The sequence below is a fragment of the Eriocheir sinensis genome, unplaced genomic scaffold (genome assembly GCF_024679095.1).
Source record: "Eriocheir sinensis breed Jianghai 21 unplaced genomic scaffold, ASM2467909v1 Scaffold617, whole genome shotgun sequence".
NCBI classification, from domain to species: domain Eukaryota; kingdom Metazoa; phylum Arthropoda; class Malacostraca; order Decapoda; family Varunidae; genus Eriocheir; species Eriocheir sinensis.
Genome location: NW_026111962.1, coordinates 62,082 through 86,710, shown reverse-complemented (window position 1 = coordinate 86,710; position 24,629 = coordinate 62,082). Strand labels below are relative to the sequence as shown.

The 24,629-nt window shown below is 42.5% G+C and overlaps 1 protein-coding gene across 13 annotated transcripts; it reads right to left on the bottom strand.

The window, feature by feature from the left end:
• Nucleotides 1-27: 27 nt before the first annotated feature.
• On the bottom strand, nt 28-23,213 carry LOC126993456 (ABC transporter G family member 20-like). Of its 13 annotated transcripts, XM_050852579.1 has the most exons (19): nt 23,107-23,190; nt 22,724-22,947; nt 20,854-21,484; nt 19,671-19,856; nt 19,177-19,336; nt 18,129-18,283; nt 17,707-17,814; nt 16,451-16,544; nt 14,468-14,614; nt 12,619-12,774; nt 11,925-12,025; nt 11,399-11,618; nt 10,090-10,285; nt 9,571-9,725; nt 8,208-8,278; nt 7,659-7,747; nt 2,084-2,260; nt 1,562-1,688; nt 28-1,039 (listed from the first exon to the last, which is right to left on the bottom strand). In XM_050852579.1, the coding sequence occupies exons 3-19, from the start codon at nt 20,994-20,996 to the stop codon at nt 868-870; spliced, it is 2,457 nt and encodes an 818-aa protein (XP_050708536.1). In that variant the 5' UTR covers nt 20,997-21,484; nt 22,724-22,947; nt 23,107-23,190; the 3' UTR covers nt 28-867. The 13 variants fall into 13 exon arrangements, with proteins under 13 accessions (XP_050708536.1, XP_050708546.1, XP_050708538.1 ...); XM_050852589.1 differs by lacking the exon at nt 22,724-22,947 and having other exon boundaries at nt 20,854-21,269; nt 23,107-23,213; XM_050852581.1 differs by lacking the exon at nt 22,724-22,947 and having other exon boundaries at nt 23,107-23,186.
• Nucleotides 23,214-24,629: the final 1,416 nt, after the last annotated feature.

Genomic DNA, 24,629 nt, shown 5'->3' with positions numbered 1-24,629 from the left:
CGGTTTTGTGGCAGAAGAAACTACTGCTTGGATTAATCCAACATTTTATTTCCTAGATATGGTAGACAGCAAGGAAGTGCAGAATGAGTGTATTGTGCGGCTAGAATAGACGGGTAGCGTGATGAGACTTGGCAGGCTGATGCAGCTTACTGTTTTGAGTCCAGCAGGCAGCCCCGTTCACTCCACTACATGACTACTTACTCTTGGCTGATAATTGTAAGGAACAATGTTCTCATTGACCTTTTGTATTACTAGTGTTAGTACTTATCTAGTTTCATTTCCGTGATTATTGATTAATAGTACATACTTGTAGTAAGGTATTGCATATCTGAGTGTATAGAGTGTAAACATGTTTGGTTGAATAAATTATTACAGGGGGAACTAGAATATACCTCAAGTATACGGAATTTCCGCTTATCCGGCACTTCTGAATCCCTGCAGTTGCCGGCGAGTAGGTATTTTACTGTACCAGGTTTTTGTCAGATTTTTCTTGACATTGTTATGTCTACTCCATGACAGACATTTTACCTTCCACATCACTACATCACAGTCACACTTTTCATCTTACAATTAAGTAAATACTCATTACACTTACCTTTGTTTTTTTTGCAATATTTTTGGCCCATAGGAAAGTTGCCTCTTTATGAAGGCATTACTGCATTGCAATGGTGATTTAACAGGAAAATTATATAGATTATCCTTAGTAGCTGTACCATTTAGGGTGAAATGTTATTTTTGTGACCTTAATACAGATGCCCAGCTGGTTTATAATCTCTTGTGTGGGGCATCAGTGGAACTCATTTTTCCACCTGTAAGAAATTTTGCTTATTTTTGCATATACAAATGACAGGGCTAAAGCAGCGGGGCTTATTTGCGTATCCTGATGGCAATGAGGGCGATGGCGAGGTGGATGAAGAGCCAGGCAACAGTGACTAGGTAGCCAAGATACACAATGGTGTGGGTGATATCCCAGCCTTTGTACAGCACCGCTCGAATCGCCTCGCACGCGTACGTTTGTGGCAGGATGTAGGACACATACCTGTGCAGGAGTCGAAAGAAGAAAGTGACATAAATGGAAGAACTGGCTAACTCTTGCATTAGGAAACTAGACAATGTTGGGGTTGAGTACTGTTGTTATAGGAGCTTTTAGGAGAAGTGAAGGGTAATATCAAGATCTAAGTAGACAAGGTCGGCTGGCGTGGGGATGGAAATAGCCTGGTCGGGGCCTTAGGAAGGGTTCCACGTGCTCCGAGGTCCGAGCAGCGCCATAATGCCTGGGGCAAAAACTCTGCCATTGCCTGCCCAACACCAGAGTCAAGGATGTTATGCATCCTGTCATTCACTGATGTTAGGGGTTGGTGATACACAACACTTAATTCTAACTATAGATATATGTCAATAACATGAAGCAATATATAATGTATAATGTGCTTACAGGCTTGAGAAAGGAAGGGAAGTGGAGAGAGATGATGCAAAGGGGAGAAGGATGAAAGGCAACACTATAAAGTTAACCTTACTTATACAGGTACAGAAGCCACTTAACAGCCACACCACCACCCACCTGAGGGCCACCGGGATGCCTTGGATGGGCCACACAATGCCAGAGAGCAGCAAGAGTGGATAGAAGATTCCCAAAGCCATCATGATCGCGGTATTTTCATCGTTCGAGATTGCAGAGGTCATCAAGCCTGCAAGAGAGATACGTTGTTGAGGTAAGCCTTGATAACTGTAATGCTCTTTTTATCATGTCAGAGAACCCCTGTTAACAACCAGCCTCCCCATTACCCCCTACCCCCCGCCAACATTCTCACTCCAGTACCATCACCAGGACCGGACCGCCCATCACGACTATCAACACCACCCTCCCACCACCCTGACCCCTCCCCTCAGACACCCTACCAACATCACCCACCCCTCCACAGTCTTCACCTTACCATCCCTAACCCTCCCTATCAGTCCAAAAGCTCAACATCATCTGTCAAAACACCACCTTGCCACCCTCCCACCCCTAACATCAACACCCTTAAGTACATCTACCAAGGCCCACAGCCTCTATTCCCCAACCCCTGCCAAAACCACCCACCGAATGTCATGCCACAGAACCCCTGCAGCACGGCAAGCAGCACCACCCACACCATGTTGCCTTTGCAGGGGAGTTGGAAGACTGGGAACATGAAGACCAAGATAAGGGCAATCTGCACCAACATCACCAGCATCTGTGTGGCAAGATGTGCCAGCATCACCTCGCTCGACTGGACACCTGCGTGGGGAGAGAATGACGAGGTAAGGGGGAAAAAAGTGGTGATGGTGGAGTTGATGATGGTGGTAGGTGAAAATATATCAATCATCAGTCAATGGGGGCATTCGCCAAGGGCACGTTGCCTAGCTCACCCCATGATTCCAGCACCCAGGGTTACCTCCGCACAAGTCTATATGCATGCCCTCTTCCTATCCCAAGTACCTCACGGCAGGATCTATTGACTTGTTCAAGTCACAAGCTCTGTGGGGAGCCCCTTGGCCTCCCCCACTTGGGGTTGTCTCATACAGAAACAACCAGGTGATCAGGATCAGCTTCTGGGTAGAGTACCACGTGCCTGTAAAGCCGGTGCTGGCGTTGACGGACTATGGAGGTAATAGATGTCGAATCAATCTCACGGAGTAGTAGTCGGTTTGACAGAGTGATTCCAGCAATATCTCATGATTATGCATAGGTGGTTGTCCCCTAAGGCATCAATCCACCTCTCCAAGTCACTGTTTAGTGTCAATGTCTCACAGCCATACAGTAAAACAGGGAGCGAAAGTGACGAAGATTCGGATCTTTGTCCTTCTGCACAGGTATCGACAGTGCCATATATTTGTGCTGAGTGAGTCCATAACATTGTGGGCCAATTCAATCCACCGTAAGACTTCCTGACGAGACCTGCCATTGCTCTGAACTAAGATACCAAGGTATGTGAAAATTTCCATGATATCAGTGTCCTTGCAACGTTCATGAACATATTGTACTGTTTTCTCCAGCGAACCTCCAAACACCTGTGCCTTGGTCTTGGCCCAGGAGACCTGAAGTCCCAAGGGCTTTACCTCAACGTGCAGTGCCTTGAGAACTATCAAAAGAACCTCCAGTGACTCTGCAAGGATTACTGCATCATCGGCAAAAACAAGGTCAGTAACCCTGGTACCCCCCCAACACTTCACAGTACTTTCTGTTCCAGAGTACAGGCCAGTCAATAGACCAATGTTTCTTGCAGGAATCCCATAGAGTAACAGGACATCCTAGAGTGCCTCACAATGCACTGGATCAAATGCTTTCGTGAGATTGACATAGGCTGTAAGAATCTCCTGTCGAAACTAATGATGACGTTTCATCAGTACGTGAAGCACTGGGACACGGTCAGTTGTCAACCTTCAACACTAAACATCCTCGGTCTATCCTTTACTCAAAATCTCAACTGGAAACTTCACATCTCTTCTCTTTCACTAAATCAGCTTCCTCGAGGTTGGGCGTTCTGTATCGTCTCCGCCAGTTCTTCTCCCCCGTAAAATATAATAAGCTGTTCCGTCTTCTTATAGAAAGAAATGTTTGCCCACTGATAGTTCGTCTACTCCTCATACCTTATTAGTACTGCAGTTGTAAGCTGGAATGGAGTGAAATCCGATCAATTTCAACTATATAATGGCGTGAAGCAGGGTGGTGTGCTCAGTCCCTTATTGTTTTCTATTTATATATATATATATATATATATATATATATATATATATATATATATATATATATATATATATATATATATATATATATATATATATATATATATATATATATATATATATATATATATATATATATATATATATATATAATATATATATATATATATATATATATATATATATATATATATATATATATTTATATATCTATTTATCTTTCTATATATATATATATATATATATATATATATATATATATATATATATATATATATATATATATATATATATATATATATATATATATATATATATATATATATATATATAATATCTATATATATATATATATATATATATATATATATATATATATATATAATATATATATATATATATATATATATATATATATATATATATATATATATATATATATATATATATATATATTAATTAATTAATTAATTTATTTATTTATTTATTTACATCCCAAGTGTTTATGTTTACTTCTACATTTACAACACTATTGTGAATTTTCGGTCGAGGAATGATGGATTAATTGAGCGTTTCCGTTTGTTGGTGGAAGTTTCAGATGGTGTCTTTAAAAACCTCTCCATAATGGCTGGCCGCTGGAAAAGGAATTGTACTCGTATTACTAAATATATTTCAATTAATCAGCAATATATGTAAATAAAGTATTATCAAGAGTAACGCAACATCATCACTTCTCTTCCCATTGTGATACCTCCTTTGCTGCACAATATCATAGCATTGCACCATCTTACCACACTAATAAACACCACATAAAGTTGCGGGGGTGCACCGGGTGGAAGCACAAGTGAGTGCTCTCATCCTGCTCCTGCACAGAGGTTGATTTGTTATGTGAATTTAATTTCATCAGTTGTCCAAAACCATGGAAGTAAGGATTCTTTTGCATATCTACCACAGTTTTACGGGTGCTGACGATAATGAGGACGTGAAATTTTTGGAATAAATTAGTAAATAGGGAGATAAGATGAAATTTAGAGTACGTGACTTTCACGAGGATGTAAGAGCGGGGAGGGTAGTAAGGGAGTGAGGGAGAGGGGAGATTCAACGGTCAGTCGTGGCTCGTGTAAGAGTTCTTGAAGCAATTATTATTTATTATTTGACTTGTTATTTTTTGTCAATGAAAGTACCGTACAGCACTGAATTTGTCATGGTCTCGTAATCCCTGCTTGGATATTTCCAGGCCTTGGGGGTACCTAAGCGACCCCACCGACCCCATGCCCTCTTTATGACCCCTAATTTGGGAACCCCACTCTAATGCAAGAATTAAATAAATGTAGGCTTGGATGTTATATGGGAAACATTTACTCTAATGCGTTCGCCTACACAGACTATGTGGTGGTTCTTAGCCCAATGTGTAACGCTTTAAGGAAGATGGTGACGATTTGTGAGAGTTATGCAACTAATTTTAGTCTTTGTTTTAATCCTGAAAAATGTGTTTTAGTAATGCTGACTTGGATTTTTTTATGGACAATATACGTATACAGATGTGTGGTCGTGATATAAAGAATGTTAAAAGTGGAAAACATTTGGGTCACATCATATCGTCTCGTGGAAGTCTAGTGAACTTTGAACCTGTGATCAGGGACATGAAGGTGAGGACCAATGTCATCATTAACCAGTTTTGTTCAACATCATGGCAATCAAAAGTGGTGTTATTTAATAGTCAGTGTGTGTCACTTTATGGATGTCAGCCTTGGAGTCTTGATGACCCTAGAATCGAGGAGCTGTGTGTCGCAAGGAGAGTGTGTTGCTGCAGACTTTTGGGTCAGCACTCGCGCACGTGTTCATACTTATTGCCTCATATCATGGACTCTCCACCTATTCGACATAATGTTGCAAAAAGAACGTTAATTTTTTTCATCAATGGTTTGAATCATCCTGTACAACAAATATCACACTTTTTCAAAAATGTCTTACTTTCGTGCTCGTCATATATGTTATCGAATGTAAACTGTATATTGCAGCTCTTCGGTATTAAATACTATTATTTATTTTACCTAAGCAGAAATTTTTTAATAGCAAAGACATGTTGCATGGAAGGCGATGAAACTTGGCAGATCTGTATAATGAGGGAACTCTTAAATATTTCTGATGGCCAGATGTTTGATGGATTGTCATTTAACTTATAATGAAAGACATGAGCTTATACTGTCTTTCTTAGTTTACTTTTATATTTTTATCTAGCTATTAGTTTTTAATTTTTTAGTGTTTTAATTTTTGTTTTATAGTCTGTCACAAAAAAATGTACCTAGTACAAATAAAGAATTATTATTATTATTATTATTTCCATTTTATCAAGTCACATTGGATGTGGCTCTCTCTCTCTCTCTCTCTCTCTCTCTCTCTCTCTCTCTCTCTCTCTCTCTCTCTCTCCTCTCTCTCTCTCTCACTCTCTCTCTCTCTCTCTCTCTCTCTCTCTCTCTCTCTCTCTCTCTCTCTCTCTCTCTCTCTCTCTCTCTCTCTCTCTCTCTCTCTCTCTCTCTCTCTCTCTCTCTCTCTCTCTCTCTCTCTCTCTCTCTCTCTCTCTCTCTCTCTCTCTCTCTCTCTCTCTCTCTCTCTCTCTCTCTCTCTCTCTCTCTCTCTCTCTCTCTCTCTCTCTCTCTCTCTCTCTCTCTCTCTCTCTCTCTCTCTCTCTCTCTCTCTCTCTCTCTCTCTCTCTCTCTCTCTCTCTCTCTCTCTCTCTATCTCTCTCTCTCTCTCTCTCTCTCTCTCTCTCTCTCTCTCTCTCTCTCTCTCTCTCTCTCTCTCTCTCTCTTCCTAATCCTCCTCCTCTTAATCCTCCTCCTACTACTACTACTACTACTACTACTATTACTACTACTACTACTGCTACTGCTACTATTACTACTACTATATTACTACTTCTTTATAACTACTACTACTATATATACCCATAGCTGGGCACGATAACAGAAAACCTTATTCCTGATAACCGATAACTGATAATGGAAAACTTTAATGGTGATAACCGATATACGTTAACTAGGGACAAATATAGGCGATAACCGATAACCGATACCCGATATAAATCCACAATTCTGATACTACCTAGCGATAAGTCCGATAGGCGAAAACGATACTATATTGATATTTCAAATAGAAAACAAATATGAATTAAAATTTTCATCATCTGGATCTTATAAAACTTACAAAACCTGAAAACCACACGTTGATACATACCTATGGACGGTAATACTAGAAACGCCTGAACCGGTGTTGTGTTATTTGGCATCCCCACCGACAAAAGCTGGCACTTTTTTTTTTACAAACACTGGTCTCTCGTCAACTGCGCATGCTCAGACAAGCAAGCGTAGACCTGTACAGTCTCACAAAGCTTTTTAACCGTAATTAAGAGTTGCTGGAAGGCTGAATCAGACATACAGTACCACTACCACCATCCACGCTGTTTCTAAAACGACACTCTGTTTCTAGAACGACACTGTACATATAAATACAATTCGTACAGAGTGTCGTTCTAGAAACAGCGTGGATGGTGGTAGTGGTACTGTATGTCTGATTCAGCCTTTCAGCAACTCTGTTAACAAGCTTTGTGAGGGATACGCTTACTGGTCTGAACATGCGCAGTTCACGAGAGACCAGAACTTAGTGTTTTAATGTTGATGATCTAAGTATGAAATCTCTTCACTGAAGATATTTCATACTCCGGAGTTTTTTCAAACTACACCGGGCGCCCGGGCCACGCATGCGCAGTAGGGAGGAGACTTTTTTTTCTGAGGTGGAAAAAAGTAGCGAGTATCACTAGTTTGGTTACAAAAGTAATGAAGATATCGATATATATTTAAATAAGTAGCGGATGGCCGATAACCTGATTTTGTTATCAGCGATAAAGTATCGCGATAACTTATCGCGATAACACCCAGCTATGTATATACCTGACACCCATGACCTGTCCAGAAGTCCTTCCTTCCTCTCTATGATGAAGGAGAGAGCTGTGAGTCCCACTGCCATGAAGTAGGTGATGCTGTGGGGAGGGAATGAGAGAGAGATTTACATAGATATTCAGACCACACAGACTGTATGGTTCAGACTAGGTTGTCTGTCCTTAAACGTAAGTGAATTTATATTAATCAGAGAGAGAGAGAGAGAGAGAGAGAGAGAGAGAGAGAGAGAGAGAGAGAGAGAGAGAGAGAGAGAGTACTGCGAGCGAGTGTGTGTGTGTGTGGGTGTATTTAGCTAGTTGTTATATTTACCTAGTTGTAGTTTTCCAGGGCCTGGGCTTGACGCTCGTGTGGTCCCGTCTCCATATCTACATTTATCCAACTTTTCCTTAAAGCTTTGCACACTCCTTGCTGATACTACATCCTCACTTAGTTTGTTCCAAACCTCTATATTTCTTTGCGGTAAGCTATATTTCTTTATGAGAGAGAGAGAGAGAGAGAGAGAGAGAGAGAGTGTGTGTGTGTGTGTGTTTGCATACTCACGTCAAGATCACGCCAGGAGCCATGAATTCAGTGAAGGAGGCGTCAGTTGAGCCGTAGATAGGGTCATGGAACTGAAGGGAAGAGAGAGAGGAGGAGGAGGAATTAAAGAAAGAAGAGGCTTTGTAAGAAAAGTATACATATGGAAAGGATAAACATATATTATAGTTTTCTTGCATAAAGAGTAGCACACACACACACACACACACACACACACACACACACACACACATAAATTATCATTCATATTGTTATGTCTCATAAATTATGGAAAATGTTGTACTGGTGGGTAGTGTAAAAAATTGGTAGTGCAGGTGTTTTCTAAGTGTTAAACACTTTTTTCTGTGAGACGCAGCTAGCCGAGCCAGGTGTTTACCCTGTAGGACTAGGTAGAACTCTCTGTGGGTAGTTTGACCTAAAGTGTTCAACTTTGACATTGTCTTTGACAAGGAAAGTTCCAATCTGATGTATACACTGCACCTGAGTGCAGCAATGAGCAGAGTCCTTTGAGAGAGGTCAGTACACTCAATCCTTGGAGGTTCAGCCCGTCCTAAGCCATAATCTTGAGCAGCGGTTCCCAAACTTATCAGGCCACGCATCACCTCCCAGGCTGTGACCGAGTCCATGCACCCTCACTAAGATTCGAGCACTATTAAGGTCCCGCCAATTTCCTGAAATTTTGTCCATTTTTAACGAATTTCGTGCTCGCAAAGTATGAGACTCTGAGCGATGGCTATCAGAACTGAACGAAAATGTACCTGGGGGTGGATGAATGTGCTCAGAATCTGGGTAAGTTTCAAACAAAGAAGAGACAACTCCGCTTAAGCGTACAGCATATGTTAGTTTTACAACAATGGCAGTTAATGATGCATTTGAAATTTTAATGAGACCTAAAATCTGTCATTGCATTATTTTTTCCTCCTTACGCACCCCTAGTGATCAGCTCCCCCCCCCCCCCCGGGGTGCGCACACCACACTTTGGGAACCACTGATCTAAAACGACACACTTATACATTCTGTAATATAGTACTAAGTTACTTAAACTTAAATCAGGTGTTTTCACACCTCCAAATTCCTGACACGACTGTCATCTCCTGAGTCAGCAACAAATTGCAACACTGTCGGCGAGCTGAGAGAAAATTATGACAACCTCACCCAACAGTTGGTGACCAGTAGTTAGGAACGACACAAAGATAGATGAAGAATATGTAAAAGTTCGGTAAACAGCATGGATCAAGCAACAAGATACCAGTGAGAAAGTGATATGACATCCAGTCAGATTAAAAGTTTTGCAAGAAAGCAATACAGACGGAGGTTTAATCAATGCTAGAATCTGTCGATGGGCAGTAAAAATGCAGAATCTCACCACCAGGGGGAAGGCTAGCTTGCTGGTGTCTACCGTAGCGTTGGTGTTAGGGAAGATATCCTGCAATGCGTCATCCACCTCCTTTATTACGTCCTCCAGGAAGTCTTCCATTGCCCGCAGGAGTGTGAACATAAGCGTGGCGGAGATCTGGGAGTCTGGGAGCAAAGGGATGGAAGAGTGTCATAGTGGAGGTTAGAAGGAAAGGGAAGGGAAGGGAAGAAAGCGTTATGTTTTGAAAAGACATGGAAGAAATAGGGGAGAGAGTGGAGTATAAAGGAGAGAGAGAGAGAGAGAGAGAGAGAGAGAGAGAGAGAGAGAGAGAGAGAGAGAGAGAGAGAGAGAGAGAGAGAGAGAGAGAGAGAGAGAGAGAGAGAGAGAGTAAAAGGGAGTGAAGATGTGATATTTGAAAAGGGAGGGAAGTAAAGATAGGTAGAGGAAGAAGGAAAGAGAGAGTGATGGAGTGAGGCTGTGAGAAAAGCAGATCAATTTTGAGTCTCCCATCATGTACTGTCCACTTACTCGTGTTATCCATGTACAAATTGATCTTTCCCTGTTCTTTGTCCTCCTCCTCCAGGCCTGGCAGGGATTGATTGTTTATTTCAGGGCCGTAGAAGGCCAGGATGCCCTCTGTGAAGGACTCATTAAAAAAGATGAGGCCCCACGCATCCCCCTCCTCCACTGCTCTGTGGCCATCATCAAAGTTGTTGTAGTATTTCTGTGGGTGGGAAGGATAATGTGTTATATATTGCAGTAGAGTAGTCTTACCAGTCTTAAATGGCAGCTGTGGCATAGTAGGCTACCCCTCTTCACCCTTCTGCCACATTCCTCATTGACCTCCCATATCGCCTACTCCTATACTCTCTCTCTCTCTCTCTCTCTCTCTCTCTCTCTCTCTCTCTCTCTCTCGTCACGAGTCTACCTCATTGGTGAGAGGTCGTGTATACTGCCAGTCCGGTTACTCAAGGTTTTATTGGTCAACCGCTCAGGCCAACACGTGGTTGCCCACCCAGACTTCCTACCTCTCCTTCTCCCCACTCCTGTGTTTTTTTTTCTTGGGTTCACAAGTGTAACCTCACCGTTACTGTTTTGTGTGTGGCGTTACCTTATACGCCATTGCCTGCAGAGTGTGTATTCATGTGAAATCAAAGTAGAAATAGATGTTGATAAATTTCTGTCAGTCATATTATGTTTTAATATGTAGTTATTTTTACCCTGAAAAACTAAAATGAATTTACAATAAATGCACATCTCACCCTTCCTCCCTCCCTCCCTTCCTCACCTCACCTGGATGAATGAGATGAATTTAAGAGTTGTTCAGTTGATACAAATACGGTTGGAGGTTTAAATGTAATAATAAGTAGTTTTATAGACAGGAAGGTACAAGTGTTCACGAGTAGTATTGTGGAGTGAAGACATTGGATTGCTAAAGGCTTAATCAGAACCCAACTAGCAATAAATAAGATGCATGCCAAGTCCCTACCTATAAATATTCAAAGTAGTATTAAAAAAGGAGAGAGAGAGAGAGAGAGAGAGAGAGAGAGAGAGAGAGAGAGAGAGAGAGAGAGAGAGAGAGAGAGAGAGAGAGAGAGAGAGAGAGAGAGAGAGAGAGAGAGAGAGAGAGAGAGAGAGAGAGATCCTCAATACGTCACATCTCGTGCTATGCGTAGGCTGACCTATATTTATTTAAATTTTGAAAAGATAGCAGTAGGGGTAGTAGTAGTAGTAGTAGTCATATTAGTATTACAGTAGCTGTTGTATCAGCAGCAACAGTAATTGTAATATAACAGTATAATCAATAACACTAACTGGAAAAACCTAACCCACGAACTTTACGAATGGTTTTATCGTTGATATCGTCGAGGTAAATGAGGGAGAAGTTGAAGGTAATATTGATGTTAGGATGAATCGGGACTGGGACATCGAGGAAGAGATTGTAGCCATTGTCCAGGTTTACGATGGCCATGGGCAGATCATAGGGCGTGCCTCCCACAGTGAGGCAGAACAGCACGGTCTGGACGGGTGGCATCAGAAACGAGAAGAGGAGGAACCTGCCGGGAGATGAGAGAGAAAGGATAGTTTTGTGATAATGGTGAAAGTCTATAGAGTGCACTTTGAAGAATTAGAGGATGAGGAACATAGGGGGATAAGAGAAAAGAGATAGTTTTAGTTGTTGGAGTCTTTGAGGGGTAGCCTGAGGAATTAGAAGATGAGGAACATAGGGGGATAAGAGAAAAGAGATAATTTTAGTTGTTGGAGTCTTTGAGGGGTAGCCTGAGGAATTAGAAGATGAAGAAATTGAGGGATAAAATAAAATGGTGGTTGTATTGGTGGTTGTGGTAGAATTGCTGACTCACCCAATATTCCTCCACAGTTTGATGAAGTTCTTGATGAGGAGAGCCCTGAATCGGTACGTGGAGAACATTCTCTCATACTTGGAGGTGCTGACCCAGGGTGACTGTTAAGGAGAAGGAGAAACATAATAACAGGAAGGAGCACACTTGAACCACACAGGAGAACCCCAAGAAAGAGGTAAAGAGAAGGGGAGGAGGAGGAGGAGGAGGAGGAGGTAAAACGATGGATCAGAGGAATGGTTAGATAGGTAAGCCTCGTAATACAAGATCTCCTTATCTAGGCATCGATCCTTTCCCTTCCATGTGGTTGCCTTCATCCCCTTCCCTCACACACACACACACACACACACACACACACACACACACACACAGTAGATAACGAGAAATTGCTACTAAGAGAGGAACCTTCCAGCAGGAATACTAGAGAACATAGTAAAAAGTTGAGGAAGGGAAGATGCTCAAGAGACATAAAGAAATATAGCTTCCCACAAAGAAATATTGAGGTTTGGAACAGACTAAGTGAAGAAATAGTATTGGCGAAGAGTGTGCAGAGCTTCAAGGAAAAGTTGGATAATTATAGATACAGAGACGGGACCACACCAGCATAAGCCCAGGCCCTGTAAAATTACAACTAGGTAAATACACACACACACACACACACACACACACACACACACACACACACACACACACTCACCATGAAGATATTGTTGTCTGTGTCGTCCCTTAGTGTCACCTGTCCGGTGTTAGGGTTCACCTCCTTTCGTAGCCCTCGCACAGAGCCCCTTGCATCTGGCAGGGACCCGGGCAGCACCTTGAGGGTCCCCGCGTCATCTTCGTACGTTTTGTTTTCCTGTGGCGTTAAGGGAAGGAAGAACACTGAGAGAGGGCTGAGTGGCAGGGATCAAGGAAGACCAAGCAAGGAAGAAGGGAGGAAGAGAGATATGGGATGCAAATGGGATGAAGGAAGAGAGGGAAAGAATGAGAGAGAGAGAGAGAGAGAGAGAGAGAGAGAGAGAGAGAGAGAGAGAGAGAGAGAGAGAGAGAGAGAGAGAGAGAGAGAGAGAGAGAGAGAGAGAGAGAGAGAAGTTGGAGGAAGAAAGGAAAGATAATAGTTGATAAGGAAAGAAAGAATGACAGGGAGGGAAAATAGTATGATGGGATAGCAAGGAGGAAGAAAGATAAGGGAAATTATGTAATAGTTGAGCAAGGGAATATGGACAGGTGAAGAAAATGGAGAGAAGAGATCAGTGGAGGAAGAGAAAGAAAGAAATGAGGGAAAAAGAGAGGGAAGAAATGAAGGAGAAAAACAAGAGAAAAAAGAAGGGGAAGAAGAAAGTCAGCGAAGAAAGGGAGAAGCCGCAGGAAGATAGGGAAGACAGGGATGAGTGTTTTGTGATAGCATGAACTATCAAAATGAATGACAGTGAAAAAAAAAAAAAAAGTAGATACAGTGGGTTTAGTTGCAGGGGTGTCCTAAAGAGGGGCAGGAAGAGGCAGTTGCCCCCCCCTTGGAAAGCTGTTATATTCCTGTCCACATTCTCATTTGCATATTATAATTATTAACAAGTAATAATTTTCAAAACTTCAGGAAGATACCTGATGGTGCACACACACACACACACACACACACACTATTGAAATGGAGAATCTAGATGTGAGGAAGTCACAGGGTCCCAACAGGGTTTCTAACTGGGTGTTGAAGGAGTGTAGGAATCAATTGGTGGATAAAATACACAAAGTTATAAAAGATCATTGGCTGAGGGTGTAGTCCCTCTGGACTGGAAAAAAGCTGACATAGTCCTCATCTACAGGAGTGGAAGAAGAGACGACCCACTTAATTATTGACCAGTTTCCCTGACGAGCGTAGTGTCAAAAATGTGCGAAAGAATTGTGAAAAAGAAATGGACGAAGCACCTGGAGGAAAATGAAATCATCACAGAAAGACAGATCGGATTTAGGAAAGGAAGATCATGCCTGACAAACTTGGTGTGTTTCTGTTCATGGGTGATAGATGTTGCGCAAGAGAGAGATGGATGGGCTAATGCTGTCTACCTGGACTTGCAAAAGGCCTTTGACAAGGTGCCTCATAGGAGGTTGATGTGGAAGCTGGAGACAGTGGGTAAATTAGGAGGAGGACTTCTAAAGTGGATGGAGGATTTTCTGAAGAACAGGATGATGATAACAACTATTAGAGACAGGAAATCAAGTTGGCAAAATGTCATGAGTAGAGTTCTGCAAGGCTCAGTGTTGGTCCCAATTATGTTTGCAGTATATGTTAATGATATGATGAAAGGGGTGGATAGCTATATGAGTCTGTTTGCCAATGATGCTTAGAAAATGAGAAGAGTGGAAAAAGAGGAGGACTGCTTGCTGCTCCAGAGTTTAAACAGAGAGTAGTGGAAGCCTGGAATGAATGAAAAGAATGTGGTCCATGCAAAACAATTCATACATTGAAGACCAAATTAGATAATAGTAGATATAGAGACAGGACAGTACGAGCGTAGCTCCTTTCCCATATATCACAACTAGGTAAATACACACACCATGCCATGGATGTTCAGCTCATCCTCACTGCCATCCTCGAGGCACAGCTTAAGGAAGATGTCTTCAAGGGAGGGAATTTTGAAGTGATTGATCAGGCTCATCGGGGAGGTCTCGGCTAGCAGGCGACCTCCACGCATTAGACCCACCTGTGTAGGGAAGATAAAAGGAGGCTCACCAATGGGTACTCGATCCCACCTGTACATAGTAGATGTCTGTAATAGATCTCCAACTATTTTACTTAATTTTCCCCACCTCTCTTTAGTCTTGATGGCACCCTAGCTGTCACATCTATCTCTAAGACTTAACTATTTGCTCAAACTATATCTGGAAATTTTACTCTGGACAATTCATGGCATGTTCCTTCTACTCATCCTTCCTCTGACTCCACTATGCCTGATATTTAAATTCTAGAGAATGATGGCTTCGATGCCCTCTCCGGCTTGAATCCTTAGAGGGCTTATGGACCCGATGGAATACCTCCTATTGTCCTTAGGACTGGGTTTCCGTGCTGACATTTAGCCTGGTTTAAACATTTTCGTCTCTGCCTTTCAACATCTACCTCCTTCCTACTGGAAGTACACCTACATACAGTCTGTGCCTAAAAAGGGTGACCCCTCTAATCCTTCAAACTACCATCCTTCCCTTTCTAAAGCCTTTGAAACAATCCTTAACAGGAAAGTTTTTCAGCATTTATCAACTTCTTACCTTCTCTCTGATCACCAGTATGGCTTTTCCAAGGGATGTCCTACTGGTGATCATCTCGCCTTCCTAACTGACTCTTAGTCATCCTCTCTTAGCCATTTCTATGAACCTTTTGCTGTTGTCTCAGTCATCTTAAAAACTTTTGAGTCTTGCACAAATCTTTGGTGTCTAAAGGACTTTTCTCCATATTCTATCCCTCTCTCTGCCCTTTTATCTCCAGTTTCCTTTCAGGCCAATCTATTTCTGCTTTGGTAAATGGTCACTGGTCTATCTCCCCCTCTCGTTCTATTGCTCATCAATGATCTTTCCAAAATAAACTGTTCTAGTCATTCTCACGCCGATTACTCTATTCTGTATTACTCAATATCTTGTAACAGAAGACCTCCGTGATAGATATTACAGGATTGAAGGCTTGACATATTACACTCTGACTTTGGCATCATTGATGAATGGGGCAGAAGGAACTTAGTGTCCTCAATGTCTTAAAATCTCAATTTCTCCACCCGTCAACTCGACACAATCCTCGAAACATCTTTCCCCTATTCTTCAACAACACTCAACTGTCCCATACTTCTACCTACATTAAACATTCTTGGTCTATCCTTAACTCAGAATCTTGACTGGAAACTTCATATCTCATTTTTTGATAAAGTAGCTTCCTTGAGGCTGGGCGTTCTGTACCATCTTCACCAATTCTTTTCCCCCTCCCTGATGTCACCTATATACAAAGGCCTTGCTTGCGCTCATAAGGAGTATGCATCTCATGTGTTGGGGGGGGGGGGCTCCACACACACACACAGGCCTTTTGGAGAGAGTGGAGTCAAATTTTCCTTATCTCATCAACTCCTCCTTTTGCTGAGAGTCTTCTGCCTCTTAAAAGTCCACCAAAATGTTGCCTCTTTTTCTATCAATATTTTCATGCTGACTGCCCTTCTGAACTTATTAACTGTGCGTCTCCCCCCCTCTGGCATGCCTGCTGCACATGACTCTCTACTCCTGCTCATTCCTATGGTAACGAAAAGCCTTATGCAAGAGTTAACCAGCATCTTCATTCTTTCATTCCATTCACTGGTAAACTCTGGAACAGCTTCCATTCGTCTGTATTTCCTCCTGCCTACTGCTTAAACTCTTTCAAGAATGGACTATTAAGATACGTCCATCTAGAACTGACCTCTCTTCTGGCCACTTAATTCTGTTTACTTTTATAGGAGCAATGCTTTGTGGGCCTCACTTTTACTGTAAAAAATATTATCACACACTATCATCACCATTGTCATCACCTTGTCAGCTTGGCGTGCCTCCTCAATATAGTGGGTAGTGATGATGATGGTGGTGTTGGTGCCGTTACACACATCCAGTAGGTGTTGCCAGATGCTGCAGGTGGGTGAGGAGAAGGCAGAGCAGGAAGAGGAGGTTAAGGAAGAGGAAAGGTTAAGGAGGGATGGTTGATGAGGAGGAGGAGGAATTGAATGGAAAAAAGTCGGAGGAGGAATTGTTTTAGGAGGGAAAAAATGAACAGGAGATGATCACTTAATTAGATAATATTAGAACATGTATTTGACTTTCTCCACTTTGACTGACTGAATGATTGTTTGACTGACTGACTGACTGACTGACTAAATGACTGACTGATTGATTGACTGACTGACTGATAAAATGACTGACCAATTGATTGACTGACTGATTGATCAGTTAACTAACTTGCAGATGGATTGATTAATTGTCTGAGTGACTGACTGATCAAAAGACTAACCAATTGACTGACTAATTGACTGACTGAAGGACTATTTGACTGACTGACTAACTTTCAGATAAAACTTACTGATAGAAATTACACATAAAATCAAAAGAAATTACACATAAAATCAACAGAGGATGCAAAGTTACAAGTTTATAGACCCCCCCCCCCCCCACACACACACACACACACACTCCGGTAGCTCAGTGGTAGAGCGCTGCGCTGCCATATTAGAACATGTATCTGGCAGGCGGAGGTTCGAGCCCTGCTTGGGTGGATTTTTCCACTGACAGAGGTGCGGTTACTGTCTCCCCTTGAGCAAGGGGGATGGAGTGTGTGGTGTGTGAAGGTCCCGGCAGTACCCAGAGATCGACTATAAGGAGCTTGCTCGGGTCGGGAGGGAACTTGCTGGTGATTGAGAGCCCAGCTCATGATCAGGCCGTGGGTGAATTACATATGAGTGTAGCTCAGGCCCTGTATATTACAACTAGGTACATCAGTACACACACACACACACACACACACACACACACACACACACACACACATTCTCTCTCTCTCTCTCTCTCTGATAGCTCAGTCGGTAAAGCGCTGCGCTGCCAGGCTTCACGGCCTGACAGGCGGCGGTTCGAGCCCCGCTCAGGCTGGGTTTTTCCGCTGACTAAGGAGTGGTTACTGTCCTCCCTTGAGCAAGGTGGATGGGGCGTGTAGTGTGTGAGGTCCTGGCAGAGCCTTGCAGTTGCTCTAATTGGGAGGGTACTTGCTGGCGATAGTCATGAGCAGGCCATGGTGAAATACCTGCTCCTGAGAAGTGGATCCACCCCTACTGTAGGCTCATCTAGGATCAGGAGTTCAGGTTCATGCAGCAGTGCCGTCGCAAAGCTGACCCTCCTCTGCTGACCTCCACTGTGTTGGGGGACGTAGGCGGGGTGAGGCGAGATGAGGTGATGAGAGAGAGAGGAGAGAAGATTAAGGTAAAGGAGGTTAGGGTTGTAATAGTAGTAGTAGTAGTAGTAGTAGTAGTATGTAGAAGCAATAGTAGTGGTAGTAATGGGTTTAATAGAGCTACTATTAGGCTTCAGAGACAAGGGATGGAGCACAATGCTGTTATGAACCATTTGTTTTGAGCTTTACATGGTTCTCTACTTCCAAATATGCCTTCATGATGCTATATAACATTTGTTGCCTAGAGCGTGGATAACTCTAACACTGTTCAATACCTGAGTTGGTTCACGAGGCGATTTGGATCAGGCAGGTCGAGGAAGGACACGAGGAAGTCTTTGCGCTGCAAGATCTTGCTGGCGCTCATCTGGTGGATCCTGCCAAAGTACTGAAGTGTCTCCACAATAGAGAATTCCTGGAAAAGTGCCAGCTCCTGTGTGGGGGTGAGGGTAGTGGTGAGAATAGAATTGTGGTGTGGGGGTTGTTAGTGGTGAGGGAATGATGGTAGGGGGAGAATGGTCAGGGTTGAAAAGGATGGAGGTGGTGGTGAGAGCTGGTGAGCTTTTATGGTGGTGATAAAAAGTATGGCGAGGGTGCAGGGGTGGTGAGGCTTGTGAGGGGTTGAGGTGGTTGTGAGTGGACTATTTCTGTAGAGGTGATGGAAGTGGTCATTTTAGTTATGGAGGGTATGTTCGGGCGGTGGTGGTAGTGATACAGGAGTGGGAAGATGTGTTTTTTTTTTTTTACAACAAAGGAGGCAGCTCAAGGGCACAAAAAAAAAGAGGAAATAATAATAAATAAAAGCCCGCTACTCGCTGCTCCTAAAAAAGAATCCAAAGAGGTGTACCACTTCCCCTTCTCCACTCCCCTTTTTATCTCCCATTCCTCCTTTTTTCCCTTCACTTACCACTCTTCTTTTCTTCCTCCCTTCTCATCCTTTCTCTCCCCATCTCTCATTCCTTTCCATTCATTGTCTTTCCCTCTTTTCCCCATTCTCCTTTTCTTCCCTTTATATTCCTTGTTTTTCTTCCCTTTCCTACCTCCTCCCCATGCACTCTCACATCCCTTCCTGCCTCACCATCCCTTCCTTCCTACACTCCTTCCTCTCCTTCCCTATTTTCCCATCCCCTTCCCTTTCCATCCCTCATCTCTTCCATCCCTTCCTTTCCATTCTCCATCCCCTTTCCATCTCTCTTCTCCTTCCCTTCCGTTTCATCCTCCATCGCACCCTCCCTCCCTTTTCTTTTTTTTACCCGATCTCACCATTCCTCTTGCATTTACTCCCTTCCTTCCCTCTGTTTCTCCGTTTACTTCCTAGTCATTCACCTGGGGCATATAGCCAACTCTGTGACCGGGCACAGCTGCCTCGACGGAGCCTGGGGGAAAGCCATGGATGAAGATCTCGCCCTTGTCTAGGTGCAAGCGGCTCACCAGGCAGCCTAGCAATGTGGTCTTTCCGCAGCCGCTGGGGCCAAGCAAGCCGTATCTGGGAGGGGAAGGATGAGGGGGGATGAGAGGGTTGTATGTTGTTATTGTGTCAGTTATGAGGAGTGAGGAAGGTGTTGGAGGACGAGGGTATCGAGTGAATTAGGTGTTACTGGGTGCGGTAATGGTGGTTAGGAGCAAGATCATTGGAGGAAAAAGGGTGAGGTTGGGTGTTGGTGTTGGGAAAGTAATATTGGGTGTTGTTGGTTAGTGTTGTAAATGTTGTTGTTGGTGGTGGTTGTGGTGTACTCTTGTATATATTTGTGTCACATCCATTCCTCTCTCCCATATACCCTTGCCTCCCACCCATCCCTCTCACCTCTCCCACCACTCACATAGCGCCTTGAGGTACACGCATTTCCAGGTTATCCAGGACCGTCACCTTCCTTTTGCCCGACCCGTAGCTCTTGTATGCGCCCTTAACCAGCACCACATTGCCCCTACTGGTACTGATGGAGGCCTTGGTAGCAGTGGTGACACTGTCAGTGGTGGTGGCATTGGTGGTGGTGTTGGTCGTGGTGCTGTCAAAGTAAGGGACGATGGTGAGAGTGTAGATTTAGTGGTAAGAGACAAGTAAACATATTGTTACTCTGGGCATGTACTCAGAAAGGGTCCTGCTACCGTAAAGGCAGGTATGGGGAACTCACACACATTGAGAGAACGCTGACTTTATAATTATCCTTGTAACTGAACATTGTCTCAACACTGACCGACTCACTTGGCCTAATCTCTTGTACATCTACAGGAGACTGTATCTAGAAAATTGAATTCTAGAATCATGAAGCAGGTTCAAAACACATACTGTTACATGAAAGGAAATGCTGGACATTGAGGCAACACTGTCTGACCCCACTCCATTTTCCAGAAAGTAGAGGACACGCATAGAAACATACGATACAAGGTTGCCTCTTCCCAGTGAATCCTATATTATGGAATGGACACTTGCCCCAGCCTTGTCATTAAGCCGCGAATTTTGGAAAATCAACCACTTTGGTGCAAATCGCCATAACTCCCTTATTTTCTGGGCTGCAGTACAGTTTTTGGTGTCAGTCGACGGCAAAATGAAAGGGCTATATTTTTTAAATGGCGAACGGGCTCAAAAACCAACTTGAAAGGGTAAAAAATCGAATAAATTCGCAAAAAAACGACTGAAAAAATGTTTTTGAGTTCCCAACCATGAACCCACTCATTTTTTTTAGAATTTCAAAAAACTTATTTAACAAATGATTTAGCCCTGCCAATGTGCTTTCCAGTATGGTGCATAACATTTTCCTACTCCCACTAGTTTTGTCGCTAGGGCTCGAAACGTAAACCCTTTCGAGAGCGATTTTGACGAACTCCAGACACTTTGCCGTTTTTGTCTAGTGTGGCCTTGCTATTGCCTCTAGAAAGCTGTAATTTGGCATGTAGCCCCTTTTGATAATGGGTCTGGTGAACTGACCCTATAGGAGTCCATTTCCCATGCTACCCACCAATTCATATCTTCATTAACTCTCTCTCTCTCTCTCTCTCTCTCACCTGCCAGTAATGAAGCTGTTGGTCACCTGGTCGAGTCGGGTCAGCATCATATCATCTGCCTCGGCTGTACCACCACAGTGACTGGCACCGCCGCCCTTTCTCACAGGCTCCGGCTGGCTTTGCACTTCCATTAGTTCGGCCATGGCTGTGTAATAATCCCTCTTTCTTCCCTCTACGTCTTTTCCTCTCCTTCTCCTCCTCCTCTCTCGCTCCCTTTCCTCTTCTCCCTATTCCTTCCTCAGTGTTGCTTCTTGATTACGGGATATTTTCACTGTGTTATTGCAGTTTCTCTAATGTTTATAATGATTTCCGTTTCAGTTAAGTGATTTTTAATTAAATGTCTATTGGATATTATTACGTTTTTTCAGTTTTTGGTCTTGTGTAGTCGCCCGATGTAGATTTTTCCAGTCTTTACCCTAAAAACATATAGCACAGGGGCCGGATTCATCAAGCCACTACAAGACCTGTTGTTGGTATAAGTCTTTAAGTAAATCTGTCCTCTACGAATGATCTTTTTGTTTAGGCTGCTCCGATGACAGTGAATGAAGTACTGGCCTGGTCGACACTTCTTTCATTGCCATTGGAGTCGCCTTAACCTGGTAGCTGCGGGGACCATGTTTCTTAAAGGTCCCTAAGCAAGAAAAATGAGAAAAAAATCATCACTCACGCAAACCATTTCATAATATGTATCAACGTATTTGTGATCAGTTTTTGCATCATCTATTTTGGGGGGGGTCTTTATCATGGCACAAATTTGGCCCGTCACGGCTACATGGTAAAGCCACAAATTTGGCCCATCGCTGCTAACGGGTTAAGATCGAGAGCGTTCCTAGATGATGGAGTTACCAGAAGACTTACCAACAACAGGTCTTGTAAGAGGTTTGATGAATCCGGCCTCAGTTCTTCATTAATTAACATCAAGCTCTGCTACATTCGACAGTATTTTCTTTTCTTTCCTCCTTTTTTTTTCTCACGTGGTCACTCGGCTTTCATTATGGGGTCTATGTGGTGCTCTTTCGTTAATATTCGCTTTAACTATATACTCGTTCACTCTATTTTTTTCCTTTTAATTAACTCGTTTTTGTTCGCTTGGAGTCACTTGTTGTGTTACCATTCAGTCTCTATTCTCTTAAAAAGTTCTTTATTTTACCTCTTCGCTTATTCATCACACCTGTGCTCATAATGTTAACACAGACTAAAAGTATGTCAGTAATTTACTCACTTCATTTTGCCCTTAATTGCTTGCTTCTGCTTCTCCTCATAATTTATTTCTGATTATATTTCTTATTACCTATTTTTTTTTCACCCAGATATTCATTCGTGTCCTCCATTCAGTCTCCGTCATTCAGTTCCTTCCCTTTATTATTATTTTACCATTTTCAAGTTCACTCGTTAGTCGCTTCCTCTATGCTTTCACTTAATTTCCACTTCTGTCGTTTTTTACTCACACTCATTAAATTACTTGTTGACTCACCTACTCCCTCTGGTCATTGTTTTACTGGCATTGTATTTTATAGCTTTTCAATTTCTTATTTTAGAGTGTGTCCTTGTCACTTCACCTCCTTCATTCACAATCCTACTCCCTCACTCTCATTTAGTAACGCTCATTTTCTGGCCTCTGTTTAACCCGGTAGCAGCGGGGATCATGTTTCTTAATGGTCCCTCTAAGCGAGAAAATTGAGAAAAAATCATCACTCACATAAACCATTTCATAATATATATCAAAACATTTGTAATCAGTTTATGTATCATCTATTTTGGGGGGTTTATATCATGGCACAAATTGCCCGTCGCTGCTACATGGTAAAGCCACAAATTTGGCCACTCGCTCACTTCAATTCCTCCCGCCATCACCCACTCGTTTACTTACTCAACTGGCAGCTGTTTTACCCGTGTCTTTGGTTTTGTTATCAGTATTTTGTGTGTGTGTTTTCGTGTGCGCTGCATCATATCAATCAGTCAGCCCGTCGGCCCTTATCAGCTCTTTGTGTCCATAGTGTTCGTAGCTTGCTTCATGAGCTTCCTTCCTCGATCTCGTACGGGCGGTCTTTCTGTTATGTTCCGCCGGGGTTGATTTTCCTGTTTCTTCTTTGCCTGAATTTACTTTCATTATTATTTCCGGATCTCCGTCACTGGCTTTCTTTGTAGTTGCGCATCTCTCTCTCTCTCTCTAGAGTCTCTCTCTCTCTCTCTCTGGAGAGAGAGAGAGAGAGAGAGAGAGAGAGAGAGAGAGTGTAATCTGATAGTTCGTACACCAGCAATGATAAGTGGTGGTGGTGACAGAACGGTGGCGGTGATGCTGGTGGTGGTGGTGGTGATGGACTGGCTGGACTGGTGAGGCGGGGCGGGACTTGTATTTCCTTCCCTCCCTCCCTCTTTTTTTTTTTACTCCATCTTTTACCTCCATCTTATCTTACAATAATTTCTGGGGGGTGATGCTGATAGACGAGAGAAAGAGACAGAGGGGGGCGGGGGGGGGGGGGGGAGATAAACACACACACACAAAGTAAAACAAGGGAAACATGAATAGCATATAGAAACTATTCTTTTGTCCTTCATGACCCTTTTTTGTTGTCCCTAGTGACCTTAACTGCAGCACGAAGGTGAGTTACGTAAGGCACGTGAACAGGTCTAGGATGTGTCAACACCCTGAAGTACTTTATCGCCTCGTCTGGCATGCCTAAGATAAGCCTCGTGCATCTGCGGCCGACGGTCAGGCACCTCCTGACCCTCTCTTTACCCTGCTCCTGACAAAGGTCGAGTGTTACCGAAATATGGTTCTTTCTTCTTCTTCTTTTAATTATTATTATTATTATTATTATTATTATTATTATTATTATTATTATTATTATTATTATTATTATTATTATTATTGCTTTTTTTTATTTTTGGTTTTGTTTATAAAAAAATGCTACTCCCTCATAAATAAAACTATATTGGTAGTAGAAGTACGTAGAAGTAGAAGCAACAATTATATAGCAATAGCATGAGTTTTTTTTATAATTTTATCAACTACTCCTGTTCTACCGTTTATCACTGCGATAATATAAAAACAACAACTAAAAACATATGATCAATAATTCAATAGTTGTTTGTCCATGCCGGGAAACTGTCATTCTGCCCAATTAAACTATCTTCAATCTATCCTCCTTTCTGTCCTCTCTCCCTCACACTTAATTGATGATATGCCTTTGTATTTTTCTCTTCCTGTTGAACTTCGTCTGTGTGTGTGTGTGTGTGTGTGTGTGTGTGTGTGTGTGTGTTGTAGCAGTATCTTGATGTCCTTGTATCTGACCATCACGTACAAGGGTTGTTTTGTGCTATCAAGGAAGGGAGAGAAAGATAGAGTGAGTGCGTGTGTACCTGCCTACTTGTGTAACTAGTCCTTCAGCGGCGCATCCTAACCGGTGTTACAACAGATTCCACGTGGTGATGGGAATGTCTCAGGTCGGTTGTTAGACGCTCTCGGTTCTCACATCAACCATTTCCAAGGGCCATAAAGGATATCAGTCGGGTTCTTGTAAGTGGTATTTTAGGTTCATAGTGCAGAAGGGTCAAGCTACTACCAGGGCCACCACTGTAATATATATATATATATATATATATATATATATATATATATATATATATATATATATATATATATATATATGTATATAATGTGTGTGTGTGTGTGTGTGTGTGTGTGTGTGTGTACGTCTGTGCGTGTGTGTGTGTGTGTGTAAATATATATATATATATATATATATATATGTATATATATATATATATATATA

Bases quoted from the DNA above. Each gene is read 5' to 3' on its own strand.
- LOC126993456 (XM_050852589.1), bottom strand. From the start codon at position 20,996: ATGGCCGAACTAATGGAAGTGCAAAGCCAGCCGGAGCCTGTGAGAAAG. The intron at 12,026-12,618 runs GTGAGTGTGTGT...TCTCCTTAACAG, and splicing joins CAGACAACAATATCTTCATG to TCACCCTGGGTCAGCACCTC. The intron at 7,748-8,207 runs GTGAGTATGCAA...CCCTCCCCACAG, and splicing joins GCTCCTGGCGTGATCTTGAC to CATCACCTACTTCATGGCAG.